This window comes from Leuciscus leuciscus, assembly GCF_965113295.1.
Source record: "Leuciscus leuciscus genome assembly, chromosome: 25".
NCBI classification, from domain to species: Eukaryota; Metazoa; Chordata; class Actinopteri; order Cypriniformes; family Leuciscidae; genus Leuciscus; species Leuciscus leuciscus.
In genome coordinates this window covers 32,552,548-32,567,621 of record NC_138724.1, presented here as the reverse complement: position 1 = coordinate 32,567,621, position 15,074 = coordinate 32,552,548, and the positions used below count along the sequence as shown (strand labels likewise).

At 46.7% G+C, this 15,074-nt stretch overlaps 3 protein-coding genes across 13 annotated transcripts in view; 2 read left to right on the top strand and 1 right to left on the bottom strand.

Annotated features, from left to right (window-relative positions):
• LOC309490990 (cingulin-like protein 1) overlaps positions 1–7,508 on the top strand; it is a 32,803-nt gene extending 25,295 nt beyond the window's left edge. For 6 of the 11 annotated variants that reach the window (XM_082160351.1, XM_082160348.1, XM_082160350.1 and 3 more), the window contains 2 exons: positions 6,151–6,302; positions 6,445–7,507. In XM_082160351.1, coding sequence (XP_082016477.1) covers positions 6,151–6,302; positions 6,445–6,538 — 246 coding nt within the window. In that variant the 3' untranslated portion in view covers positions 6,539–7,507. Of the gene's footprint in view, positions 1–6,150; positions 6,303–6,444 lie in introns of all 11 variants that reach the window. The other 5 variants (XM_082160344.1, XM_082160345.1, XM_082160347.1 and 2 more) reach the window with 4 other exon arrangements.
• pclaf (PCNA clamp associated factor) overlaps positions 1–7,672 on the bottom strand; it is a 42,431-nt gene extending 34,759 nt beyond the window's left edge. The window contains exon 1 of the mRNA XM_082160366.1: positions 7,657–7,672. The gene's annotated coding sequence lies outside the window, so the exon portion shown is untranslated. The remainder of the gene's footprint in view (positions 1–7,656) is intronic.
• On the top strand, positions 7,513–15,048 carry aqp9a (aquaporin 9a). The gene is made up of 6 exons (XM_082160363.1): positions 7,513–7,647; positions 7,812–7,938; positions 10,910–11,047; positions 11,121–11,239; positions 11,472–11,689; positions 13,173–15,048. Exons 1-6 carry the CDS (start codon positions 7,570–7,572, stop codon positions 13,375–13,377), a joined length of 885 nt encoding a protein of 294 aa, XP_082016489.1. The 5' UTR covers positions 7,513–7,569; the 3' UTR covers positions 13,378–15,048.
• Positions 15,049–15,074: the final 26 nt, after the last annotated feature.

Sequence of the window (15,074 nt, the reverse complement as noted above, 5' to 3'; positions counted from 1 at the left end):
CAGAAGGAGCAGGAATGATGGGGACTGCGGCTCCTTTTAAGGAGCCCAATGAATTTAGAGTAAATTTAAGTGTTTTTTGGGTGCATTAGTCTGTCTTGTGTTAATTTAGAGAGTGACATCACTAACACACACTCACTGCACACGTGTGTTTACAGCTGGCACGGCGCCTGCGAACACTGAAGCGTCACTAACACACACTCATTGCACACGTGTGTTTACAGCTGGCACTGTGTCTGAGAACACTGAAGCGTCACTAACACACACTCATTGCACACGTGTGTTTACAGCTGGCACTGGGTCTGAGAACACTGAAGCGTCACTAACACACACTCACTGCACGCGTGTGTTTACAGCTGGCACTGTGTCTGAGAACACTGAAGCGTCACTAACACACACTCACTGCACACGTGTGTTTACAGCTGGCACTGCGCCTGAGAACACTGAAGCGTCACTAACACACACTCACTGCACACGTGTGTTTACAGCTGGCACTGCGCCTGAGAGCACTGAAGCGTCACTAACACACACTCACTGCACGCGTATGTTTACAGCTGGCACTGCGTCTGAGAACACTGAAGCGTCACTAACACACACTCCCTGCACGCGTGTGTTTACAGCTGGCACTGCGTCTGAGAACACTGAAGCGTCACTAACACACACTCACTGCACGCGTGTGTTTACAGCTAGCACTGCGTCTGAGACCACTGAAGCGTCACTAACACACACTCACTGCACACGTGTGTTTACAGCTGGCACTGCGTCTGAGAACACTGAAGCGTCACTAACACACACTCCCTGCACGCGTGTGTTTACAGCTGGCACTGCGTCTGAGAACACTGAAGCGTCACTAACACACACTCACTGCACGCGTGTGTTTACAGCTAGCACTGCGTCTGAGACCACTGAAGCGTCACTAACACACACTCACTGCACACGTGTGTTTACAGCTGGCACTGCGCCTGAGAGCACTGAAGCGTCACTAACACACACTGCACGCGTGTGTTTACAGCTGGCACTGCGTCTGAGAGCACTGAAGCGTCACTAACACACTCACTGCACGCGTGTGTTTACAGCTGGCACTGCGTCTGAGAACACTGAAGCGTCACTAACACACACTCACTGCACACGTGTGTTTACAACTGGCACTGCGTCTGAGAACACTGAAGCGTCACTAACACACACTCACTGCACACGTGTGTTTACAGCTGGCACTGTGCCTGAGAGCACTGAAGCGTCACTAACACACACTCACTGCACACGTGTGTTTACAGCTGGCACTGCGTCTGAGAGCACTGAAGCGTCACTAACACACACTCACTGCACGCGTATGTTTACAGCTGGCACTGCGTCTGAGAACACTGAAGCGTCACTAACACACACTCCCTGCACGCGTGTGTTTACAGCTGGCACTGCGTCTGAGAACACTGAAGCGTCACTAACACACACTCACTGCACGCGTGTGTTTACAGCTAGCACTGCGTCTGAGACCACTGAAGCGTCACTAACACACACTCACTGCACACGTGTGTTTACAGCTGGCACTGCGTCTGAGAACACTGAAGCGTCACTAACACACACTCCCTGCACGCGTGTGTTTACAGCTGGCACTGCGTCTGAGAACACTGAAGCGTCACTAACACACACTCACTGCACGCGTGTGTTTACAGCTAGCACTGCGTCTGAGACCACTGAAGCGTCACTAACACACACTCACTGCACACGTGTGTTTACAGCTGGCACTGCGCCTGAGAGCACTGAAGCGTCACTAACACACACTGCACGCGTGTGTTTACAGCTGGCACTGCGTCTGAGAGCACTGAAGCGTCACTAACACACTCACTGCACGCGTGTGTTTACAGCTGGCACTGCGTCTTGAGAACACTGAAGCGTCACTAACACACACTCACTGCCCACGTGTGTTTACAGCTGGCACTGCGTCTGAGAACACTGAAGCGTCACTAACACACACTCACTGCACACGTGTGTTTACAACTGGCACTGCGTCTGAGAACACTGAAGCGTCACTAACACACACTCACTGCACGCGTGTGTTTACAGCTGGCACTGCATCTGAGAGCACTGAAGCGTCACTAACACACTCACTGCACGCGTGTGTTTACAGCTGGCACTGCGTCTGAGAACACTGAAGCGTCACTAACACACTCACTGCACGCGTTTGTTTACAGCTGGCACTGCGTCTGAGAGCACTGAAGCGTCACTAACACACACTCACTGCACGCGTGTGTTTACAGCTGGCACTGCGTCTGAGAACACTGAAGCGTCACTAACACACTCACTGCACGTGTGTGTTTACAGCTGGCACTGCGTCTGAGAACACTGAAGCGTCACTAACACACTCACTGCACGTGTGTTTACAGCTGGCACTGCGTCTGAGAGCACTGAAGCGTCACTAACACACTCACTGCATGCGTGTGTTTACAGCTGGCACTGCGTCTAAGAACACTGAAGCGTCACTAACACACACTCACTGCACGCGTTTGTTTACAGCTGGCACTGCGTCTGAGAGCACTGAAGCGTCACTAACACACTCACTGCATGCGTGTGTTTACAGCTGGCACTGCGTCTAAGAACACTGAAGCGTCACTAACACACACTCACTGCACGCGTGTGTTTACAGCTGGCACTGCGTCTGAGAACACTGAAGCGTCACTAACACACACTCACTGCACGCGTGTGTTTACAGCTGGTACTGCGTCTGAGAGCACTGTAGCATCACTAACACACACTCACTGCACGCGTGTGTTTACAGCTGGCACTGCGTCTGAGAACACTGAAGCGTCACTAACACACTCACTGCACGTGTGTGTTTACAGCTGGCACTGCGTCTGAGAACACTGAAGCGTCACTAACACACACTCACTGCACACGTGTGTTTACAGCTGGCACTGCATCTGAGAACACTGAAGCGTCACTAACACACACTCACTGCACACGTGTGTTTACAGCTGGCACTGCGTCTGAGAACACTGAAGCGTTACTAACACACTCACTGCACGTGTGTGTTTACAGCTGGCACTGCGTCTGAGAACACTGAAGCGTCACTAACACACACTCCCTGCACACGTGTGTTTACAGCTGGCACTGCGTCTGAGAACACTGAAGCGTCACTAACACACACTCACTGCACGCGTGTGTTTACAGCTAGCACTGCGTCTGAGACCACTGAAGCGTCACTAACACACACTCACTGCACACGTGTGTTTACAGCTGGCACTGCGCCTGAGAGCACTGAAGCGTCACTAACACACACTCACTGCACACGTGTGTTTACAACTGGCACTGCGTCTGAGAACACTGAAGCGTCACTAACACACACTCACTGCACGCGTGTGTTTACAGCTGGCACTGCATCTGAGAACACTGAAGCGTCACTAACACACACTCACTGCACGCGTGTGTTTACAGCTGGCACTGCATCTGAGAACACTGAAGCGTCACTAACACACTCACTGCACGCGTGTGTTTACAGCTGGCACTGCATCTGAGAACACTGAAGCGTCACTAACACACACTCACTGCACGCGTGTGTTTACAGCTGGCACTGCGTCTGAGAACACTGAAGCGTCACTAACACACTCACTGCACGTGTGTGTTTACAGCTGGCACTGCGTCTGAGAGCACTGAAGCGTCACTAACACACTCACTGCACGCGTGTGTTTACAGCTGGCACTGCGTCTAAGAACACTGAAGCGTCACTAACACACACTCACTGCACGCGTTTGTTTACAGCTGGCACTGCGTCTGAGAGCACTGAAGCGTCACTAACACACTCACTGCACGCGTGTGTTTACAGCTGGCACTGCGTCTGAGAACACTGAAGCGTCATTAACACACACTCACTGCACGCGTTTGTTTACAGCTGGCACTGCGTCTGAGAGCACTGAAGCGTCACTAACACACTCACTGCACGCGTGTGTTTACAGCTGGCACTGCGTCTGAGAACACTGAAGCGTCACTAACACACTCACTGCACGTGTGTGTTTACAGCTGGCACTGCGTCTGAGAGCACTGAAGCGTCACTAACACACTCACTGCACGTGTGTGTTTACAGCTGGCACTGCGTCTGAGAGCACTGAAGCGTCACTAACACACACTCACTGCACGCGTGTGTTTACAGCTGGCACTGCGTCTGAGAACACTGAAGCGTCACTAACACACTCACTGCACGTGTGTGTTTACAGCTGGCACTGCGTCTGAGAGCACTGAAGCGTCACTAACACACTCACTGCACGCGTGTGTTTACAGCTGGCACTGCGTCTGAGAACACTGAAGCGTCACTAACACACTCACTGCACGTGTGTGTTTACAGCTGGCACTGCGTCTGAGAGCACTGAAGCGTCACTAACACACTCACTGCACGTGTGTGTTTACAGCTGGCACTGCGTCTGAGAGCACTGAAGCGTCACTAACACACACTCACTGCACGCGTGTGTTTACAGCTGGCACTGCGTCTGAGAACACTGAAGCGTCACTAACACACTCACTGCACGTGTGTGTTTACAGCTGGCACTGCGTCTGAGAGCACTGAAGCGTCACTAACACACTCACTGCACGCGTGTGTTTACAGCTGGCACTGCGTCTGAGAACACTGAAGCGTCACTAACACACTCACTGCACGTGTGTGTTTACAGCTGGCACTGCGTCTGAGAGCACTGAAGCGTCACTAACACACTCACTGCACGCGTGTGTTTACAGCTGGAACTGCGTCTAAGAACACTGAAGCGTCACTAACACACACTCACTGCACGCGTTTGTTTACAGCTGGCACTGCGTCTGAGAGCACTGAAGCGTCACTAACACACTCACTGCACGCGTGTGTTTACAGCTGTTACTGCGTCTGAGAACACTGAAGCGTCACTAACACATACTCACTGCACGCGTTTGTTTACAGCTGGCACTGCGTCTGAGAGCACTGAAGCGTCACTAACACACTCACTGCACGCGTGTGTTTACAGCTGGCACTGCGTCTGAGAACACTGAAGCGTCACTAACACACTCACTGCACGTGTGTGTTTACAGCTGGCACTGCGTCTGAGAGCACTGAAGCGTCACTAACACACACTCACTGCACGCGTGTGTTTACAGCTGGCACTGCGTCTATGAACACTGAAGCGTCACTAACACACTCACTGCACGTGTGTGTTTACAGCTGGCACTGCGTCTGAGAGCACTGAAGCGTCACTAACACACTCACTGCACGCGTGTGTTTACAGCTGGCACTGCGTCTAAGAACACTGAAGCGTCACTAACACACACTCACTGCACGCGTTTGTTTACAGCTGGCACTGCGTCTGAGAGCACTGAAGCGTCACTAACACACTCACTGCACGCGTGTGTTTACAGCTGGGACTGCGTCTGAGAACACTGAAGCGTCACTAACACACACTCACTGCACGCGTGTGTTTACAGCTGGCACTGCGTCTGAGAGCACTGAAGCATCACTAACACACACTCCCTGCACGCGTGTGTTTACAGCTGGCACTGCGTCTGAGAACACTGAAGCGTCACTAACACACTCACTGCACGTGTGTGTTTACAGCTGGCACTGCGTCTGAGAGCACTGAAGCATCACTAACACACACTCACTGCACGCGTGTGTTTACAGCTGGCACTGCGTCTGAGAGCACTGAAGCATCACTAACACACACTCACTGCACGCGTGTGTTTACAGCTGGCACTGCGTCTGAGAGCACTGAAGCATCACTAACACACACTCACTGCACACGTGTGTTTACAGCTGGCACTGCGTCTGAGAACACTGAAGGGTCACTAACACACTCACTGCACACGTGTGTTTACAGCTGGCACTGCATCTGAGAACACTGAAGCGTCACTAACACACACTCACTGCACACGTGTGTTTACAGCTGGCACTGCGTCTGAGAACAGTGAAGCGTCACTAACACACTCACTGCACGCGTGTGTTTACAGCTGGCACTGCGTCTGAGAACACTGAAGCGTCACTAACACACACTCACTGCACGCGTGTGTTTACAGCTGGCACTGCGTCTGAGAACACTGAAGCGTCACTAACACACACTCACTGCACGCGTGTGTTTACAGCTGGCACTGCGTCTGAGAGCACTGAAGTGTCACTAACACACACTCACTGCACGCGTGTGTTTACAGCTGGCACTGCGTCTGAGAACACTGAAGCGTCAGCTGGACGAGGCCGAGGAGGAGATGGAGAGGCTGGAGAACAGCAAGAAGAAGCTGCAGAGAGACCTGGAGGAGCAGCAGGAGCAGAACGAGCAGCTGCACACCGAGCTCTGTGGACTCAGGTGAGTCACACACACACACACACACACACACACACAAACTCACACTTACACACACACTCACTCACTCACTCACTCACTCACTCACTCACTCACTCACACACACACTCACACACAAGGACTGAGCTCTGACCTATGTTTTCAGGCGCAACAACAGACCCAATAAACTACAGATTACAGCTGATGATGAAGATGATGAAGATGAAAATGAGACTGAAGCAACACTAGATGCAAATTAACTGTTTATTAATCTTTCATGTGTGTCTCTTGCCACATTTCTATTATACTTATCGTTTAACCAGGTTAATTCATGAATTCATTCACAGTCCTTATCATTCTGTTTGATCAGAATTTACTGACAGATAAATATGGTTCATATGTTTTAATAAAGCATATTTTGATTGTGCTCCCCTCAGATGGTGCTTTACCAAGGCAGGGTCAGGGTGAGGGTCATGGCAGGGTCAGGGTGAGGGTCATGGTAGGGTTAGGGTCAGGGTGAGGATCATGGCAGGGTCAGGGTGAGGGTCATGGTAGGATCAGGGTCAGGGTGAGGGTCATGGCAGGGTCAGGGTGAGGGTCATGGTAGGGTTAGGGTGAGGGTCATGGTTGGGTCAGGGTGAGGGTGAGGAATAACGTTCAAAGGTTTGGGGTCGGTACGATTTTTAATGTTTCTGAAAGAGTCTCTTCTGCTCATTTATTTGATCAAAAATACAGTAAAACAGTGAAATATTATTGCAATGTAAATCATCTGTTCTCTATGTGAATATACAGTAAAGTGTAATTTATTCCTGTGATCAAAGCTGAATTTTCAGCATCATTACTCCAGTCTTCAGTGTCACATGATCCTTCAGAAATCATTCTAATAAGAGGATTTGATGATCAAGAAACATTTATGATTATTATCAGTGTTGGAAACAGTTGAGCTGCTGCAGATTTCTGTGGAAACTGATGCATTTTATTCTTTAGGATTCTTTGATGAATAGAAAGTTCAAAAGAAGAGCATTTATTTGAAATAGAATCTTTTGTGACATTATAAATCTCTACTGTCGCTTTTGTTTCAGTTTAATGCATCAGTGATTAATAAAAGTATGAATAAATGAAGTGATGTTTGCAGTGGATGTAGTGCATGTTTAGCTCAGATTGAGCTGCTCTTCTATAATGAGGCGGATCAATAGATGTGTGTGTGTTCGGACCGTCCCATCAGAGGCTTTAATGCAGCGGCGTGTCGAGTGTGTGTTCAGTCACATCAGACACACACACACACGCGATCATGAAGCATCACTGCGCCATCAAACACAGCATCTTCAAAGAGTTCCTGGCCGAGTTCCTCGGGACCTTCGTGCTGGTGGTGAGTCTCCGCTCGTTCACTTCAGACAGAACTTTATTAAACAGCTTTATTTGACACAGACTGACAGAAGTATTTAACTAATAATCTATTGATATCTGAGTATGTATTGTTGTTGTATGGTTTCTGATGATTTTGTCCCTGTGGTGTGTGTGTGTGTGTGTCAGTTGTTCGGCTGCGGGTCGGTGGCCCAGACGGTGTTGAGCAGAAACACTCTCGGCGAGCCGCTGACGGTCCACATCGGCTTCAGCACTGGACTCATGATGGGTGTCTACGTGTCCGGCGGCGTGTCGGGTAAATCACACACATACACACAACCTCACGCCAAACACACAGCAGCTTCCACAGGTTAGGTAACATCTCACACACACACACACACACACACACACACACACACACACACACACACACACACACACACATAAAAACATGATGCTCTTCCTCAGTGCTTCTGTCTCATTTTCCAGCACAGATATCTAAACATTCTTATATCAAGATACATTTACTGGAGAAGAACAATGGCTGAAGATATTAAGTCTTGTTTTCGGAATTAAAATGAAGTGAGTTTGTGCTTAAAACAAGAACAAATATCTGCCAATGGAGTCAATTATAATGTTTAGATGTTTCTGCTGAAAAATAGGAACACAGAGGAAGAGCCTCATGTTTGTAGTGTATGATGTCGTGGGGTTGTTGTCATGGACACACACGTGAGCCGGAATAACACCATCTGATCATTGGATTTCCCAGAACGGATCTATAAATCCTGTTGGTCCACATGAGTTGACGGTTGTTTGGTTCTGTTTGTGTCTAGATGAATCTCTGTCAGGTGAGACGACTGTGATGTTTCTCTGTGATTGACACATTGATTTGATCTGCCAGGCTTGAATAAACGTTCCTCTCGGCTGCTTTTGAGGTCATACAGCGCCTGGAGCATCAGGGCGCATTCATTGATCTTACTGTGTGAGTGAGTGTGTGTGTGTGTGTGTGTGTGTGTGTGTGTGTGTGTGTGTGTGTGTGTGTGTGTGTGTGTGAGTGTAACAGGAAAATGATGCATTTCGGCTGTTGTTCAGCTGAAGTCAGTTCAGTGTTGATTCAGTTTCATTGTAAAGATCATCAATTATTAAATTAGTTCATTTAATCTATAGAGCAGTTCTGCAAAAAATGATGTCATCGTCAGCTCAGTTCAGTTCTCATACAGTCAGATCAATAATATTATTGAATATTAAGTGTTATTGAAGCCAGAGGCGACAGTGACAGGATGGAGAAAGAACCTTGGGAGAAACCAGGCTCAGTCGCTCAGCCCAGACAGCAACATAGTGTCGGCCCAGATCCGGCGGACTGCGGTAAACCTCGGGATAAACAGAGAGACTAATATTAGCGTAGACACCATTCTTCTTATGATGTAACGAGTACATCAGGATTTATGGGAAGTGTTCCCGGTTCCGGCTGACCTAATCTATGCAGCCTAACATTGAATTATAGAAGTCTATAGTGTGTTATGTGAATGCTAGGTCAAAGAGATGTGTCTTTAATCTGGCTTTGAACTGACAGAGTGTGTCTGCTTCCCGGACAATGTTAGGAAGACTGTTCCAGAGTTTTGGTGCTAAATAGGAAAAGGATCTACCGCCAGCAGTCGATTTTGATATCCTAGGTATTATCAACTGGCCAGAATTTTGAGATCGCAATAGACGTGAAGGACTATAATGCGTTAAGAGCTCGCTCAAGTACTGCGGAGCTAAACCATTTAGTGCTTTGTAAGTAATCAGCAATATTTTAAAATGTATACGATGTTTAATAGGGAGCCAGTGCAGTGTTGACAGAATCGGGCTAATATGGTCATACTTCCTGGTTCTGGTAAGAACTCGAGCTGCTGCGTTTTGGACCAGCTGTAGTTTGTTTATTAAGCGTGCAGGGCAACCACCCAGTAGAGCATTACAATAATCTAGCCTTGAGGTCATGAACGCATGAACTAACTGTTCCGCATTTGTCAATGAGAGCATATGGCGTAATTTAGATATATTTTTAAGATGGAAAAATGCGGTTTTACAGATACTAGACACGTGACTTTCAAATGAAAGATTGGTATCAAAGAGCACACACACACACACACACACACCCAGGTTCCTAACCGACGACGAAGACTTAACAGAGCAGCCATCAAGTGTTAGACAGTATTCTAGGTTATTACGTGAGGACGTTTTTTGTCCAATAATTAGAATATCTGTTTTTTCATAATTAAGTAGTAGGAAATTACTAGTCATCCAAGTCTTTATATCAGCCATGCATTCCGTTAATTTTGTGAATTGGTAAGTTTCGTCAGGGCGTGAAGAAATATAGAGCTGAGTATCATCAGCATAACAGTGAAAACTAATGCCATGCTTCCTAATGATATCTCCTAATGGTAGCATGTACAGAGTGAACAGCAGCGGTCCTAGTACTGAGCCTTGTGGTACGCCATACTGAACTTGTGATTGATCGATGAGACATCTCTTCATTTACTGCTACAAACTGATAATGGTCAGATATGATTTAATAACATAATTTTTGAGTCTATTTAAAAGAATGTTATGGACGATAGTGTCAAATGCAGCACTAAGATCGAGTAACACTAATAGAGAGATACAACCACGATCGGATGATAAGAGCAGATCATTTGTGACTCTAATGAGAGCTGTCTCGGTACTATGGTACAGTCTAAATCCTGACTGGAAATCCTCACAGATATCATTTCTTTCTAAAAAGGAACACAGTTGTGAAGATACTGCCTTTTCTAGTGTCTTTGACAGAAAGGGTAGATTCGAGATCGGCCTGTAATTGACTAATTCTATAGGATCAAGTTGCGTTTTTTAAATAAGCGGTTTAATCATAGCCAGCTTAAACGTTTTTGGTACGTATATCCTAGAGACAAAGATGAATTAATGATATTAAGAAGAGGATCTGTGACCTCTGGAAGCATCTCTTTCAGTAGCTTAGTCGTATAGGGTCTAATGTGTGTGTGTGTGTGTGTGTGTGTGTGTGTGTATAGCAGATGGACATACACTGTAGACATCATGTCTTTCTTTTTACCATCTGTGTTATTATGGTGGATGTCAATATTAAAGGTACAAAACAGATTTTAGTATCAAGCACAGACAAACAACACGCCTTGTTAATTCAGAAAAGATGGCTGATGGATTTACCCATATGTTTTTTATTTTAATAAAAAAAAATTTTTTTTAATGATTCTGTATTTCACAGTGTGAGCTATTAATGTTTGTTGTGTCAGGCGGTCACCTCAACCCGGCCGTGTCCCTGGCAATGGTGATTCTGGGGAAGCTGAAGATCTGGAAGTTTCCCATCTATGTGATGGCGCAGATGCTCGGGGCGTTCGTCGGGGCCGCCGCAGTGTTCGGACTGTATTACGGTGAGTTTGGTGGAATCCAGCGGTTCCCCGTGTGTTTCGGATCTGATTAATGCGTGTGTGTTTGCGTGTTCAGATGCCTTCATGGAGTTCACCAGCGGGATCCTCTCGGTGACGGGGATCAACGCCACAGGACACATCTTCGCCTCGTATCCAGGGAGACACCTGACCGTCCTGGGTGGATTCGTGGATCAGGTCAGTCTGAACCCAGTCCGGGTCTGAATCAACACATTCAGTGAGTGTTTGACGGCACAGACTGACCGCAGTAACCCAGACCTGACTAAAGCACATGGATCAGCTCAACGTTTCTAACCAAAAACACAACAATCCGGTTTGAACCGGTGACCTGATTCAGATCCTTCTAATTAACAAGTGTTTCGTAAACTTGTCTCCGGCTGGCGTGACTGACCTGAGCTCCGTCTGTCAGGTGGTGGGAACGGGAATGCTGGTTCTCTGTATTCTGGCCATCGTGGACGGGAGGAACATCGGCGCCCCTAGAGGCGTGGAGCCGCTGGCCGTGGGCCTGATCCTGCTGGGCATCAGTGTGTCGATGGGCCTGAACTGCGGATACCCCCTGAACCCCGCGCGAGACCTCGGCCCGAGACTCTTCACTGCTGTGGCCGGGTGGGGGATGGAGGTGTTCAGGTGTGTAACTGCACACACACTTTACACAGACTGGTTACACACAGACTGGATACACAGACTGGTTACACACAGACTGGTTACACAGACTGGTTACACACAGACTGGTTACACACAGACTGGTTACACACAGACTGGTTACACAGACTGGTTACACACAGACTGGTTACACACAGACTGGTTACACACAGACTGGTTACACACAGACTGGATACACAGACTGGATACACAGACTGGTTAAACACAGACTGGTTACACAGACGGTCTAATTAACTCACACTCTCACACACACACACACTCACACACACACACACACACACACACACACACACACACACACACACACACACACACACTGACACACACACACACACACACACACACACACTCACACACACACATTCTCACACACACACATACTTACACACTCAGACACACACACACACACACACACACTAACCTTGATTGATCAGTAGGCTTGCTGCTATAGTCGGTGTTCATTAGCATCACCGGTTAATTCACTTGCCCACCGTGGCTCCGCCCCCACCATCGTTTTGATTTGTCATAGTAATAAAAATAATTTAGTGAACAGACACTGCAGTTAAAACTGAACATGGTCGCAGCCGGAGTCAGATCTCACCTCACTCTGCCTCACTATTCACTGTCAAGACGATGGCGGAAGATTTGGTTACAGAGCGAAATGGAAAAGCGTCTATTTAAGCGAGTTTGTCGTTCTGTTGTGTTTTTCATTCAGAATAATAATAAACCCATCATTCAAGCAACTGCACCTGAATTGGCGCTAATTCAAAAGCGAAAGTAAAATGCACACGGGCATTAGTAACGGAACGTGTCCACTGGTGCGGAGCGAGTGTGTGTGTGTGTGTGTGTGTGTGTGTGTGTTAGCACTCAACTTCCATGGGAATTCACTGAAAACGCTCGCTCTGCTCCGCACTGTTATGATTTACACTGAGGCTAATTAGCTATTTAAATGTGAGGTGCAAAAGAGGGAAAAACGCCAACGCCCGGTATTCCAGTTTTACTAGTGTTAGTCGATTAACCGGTGGGAATATTCCCTCACTGTCACACCCCTATAGATCAGCTCATTACATAATATCACATGCACTCAAGAGATTTAAATGTGACTGGATGCAGAATCACATTATCTCTATCTCACACACACACATTTGTTTGACTATATTAGTAAGTTCATCTCATAGAATCCTATTGATTCTATTTATTACTGAGTCTAACCCTCACAGAAACCCGTGCGAAACACCAGGTTTAAATGAAAACATGATTTATAATCCTTTTTAACTGAGGATACATCAAATGTAGTTCTGATGGCTGATGAAATGAATAAGTGCTGCTTTATCTGTGATTTTAAAGATGCTGCAGAATCACATGTGATATATTGTGATGGTTGTGTGTGTGTGTGTGTGTGTGTGTGTGTGTGTGTGTGTGTGTGTGTGTGTGTGTGTGTGTGCAGCACTGCAGATTACTGGTGGTGGATCCCTGTTGCCGGGCCGCTGGTGGGGGGGGTCGTCGGAGCTGTGATCTACTTTCTGTTGATCGAGCTTCATCACCCTAAACACAATGACAAACCTCTCGAAGAACCCGAGGAAGAGGAGGATGAGGAGGAAGACGAGGACAGCAGCCTGAAGGACAAATACGAGATGATCAACATGAGCTAGAACACAATAAAGCTGGTCATTTTCATCCTGTTTTCGTGAGTAAACTCCATCAGCAGACGTGCATCCGCCAGTTAAAATAGTTCCAGCTCATTTAGACTCTTTACAGCTCTAATAATGATCTGGTTTTTACTGAATGATTCATGGAAGTGCTTTAACAGCACACAAGCGTCACGTCTGTACAAACATGATGTTCTTCCTCAGTGTTTCTGTCTCGTTTTCCAGCACAAACATCTAAACATTCTTACATCAAGATACATTTCCTGGAATAGCAAAGTGACTGAAGATATTAAGACTTGCTTACTGAAAAAATCATCACAATGAAGAGAGATTATGAAGAAATTAAGAACAAATATCTGCCAATGGAGTATAATCCTCTGGTTTTCCCTTTGAATTAAGTTTATTTTTCTGAGTCCATTGGCAGATATTTGTTCTTGTTTTAAAGCTGCTCTCAGTGATGTTGGGGGACGTCACTTCTTGTTGACATTCGATGTATTGTCAAACAAAACGGAGGCTAGCTCGAACAAACCCCCCCCCCCCACTTCGTGCTTCCTGAAACAGGCTTTTCCAATGTAAATCCGGGACTTTGCACGCTCCTTTTCCTTTTCCCTCTTCTTTGCTATTTGTTCATCGGAACGTTGTCTCTTTGGTCGTGTGTCGGCCATATCACAATTCAAGAGAATATAATTCTAATGTTAATCGTTGTCGTTGTCTAGGACATCTCTCCTCTAGCTAACTTCCCTCTTCATGCATCTCTCTCCTCCACCCCCCCCCCCCACCCCCCTTCATGTGCACGCGCACTAACCCCCCCACACCACCCCCAAATCACTCCTGTCGGTGATTGGCTGGAACACTGTTTGTTATGTTTCGTGGTCCAGGCTGGGCCAGTTTGTTTTTGTTGCTGTTAGTGGAACCTGGGCTGTCTACAGAGACCGCGCTTCTTTACAGTGTGTTCAGGGGACAGGCAGCTAGCGGATAGTGAGGAGATGTTTGCTGGATGTCACAAAAAACGCTTCGGCATAAAAAAACGCGTGACATCTGCACCTAAGCACCTTTAAGCACAAACTCGCTTCATTTTCATTCAGAAAGCAAGTCTTAATATCTTCAGTCATTTTGCATCTCCATTAAATTAATCTTGATTTTAAAAGATATTTGTGCTGGAAAACAAGACAGAAACACTGAGGTAAAAAAAAAAACTTGCGGTTTAACGTTGCCCCATAATCCTCCACTGTACGGAATGTGTGATTTTATGTTGCTGTTGATGATAATATTGTACAAAATCCACAATAATCATTTAAATGGCTTTTTAAATCTTTAAAATGACAGATGCACCGAAACACGTCAGGAATTCTGTCCAGATTTAAGCAAAAATCAGGAAACACAAGCATCAGATTGTCACAAACATCCTGATGAACATACGTTTAAAAGTGCAAAAGTTTTCCACTAGATCACGATGGTTGAGTTTTCATGCTAATGTTGTATTCCACCTTATTGTCATTCATATACTTTTTACATTATTTATGTTTATGATTATTGTTCATGTGTTTGTAGATCAGGCTTCTAGTTTTGACTTCTTGGTTTTGAAAGTCTTGGTAAAAAGTAGAATATATTTTGTAATGAAATCCTACAACATCGACTGTATATTTGTGTGTTTTGCTGAAATAAAGAAGAAACTTTTACAGCACACTGGTCAGCTGTTT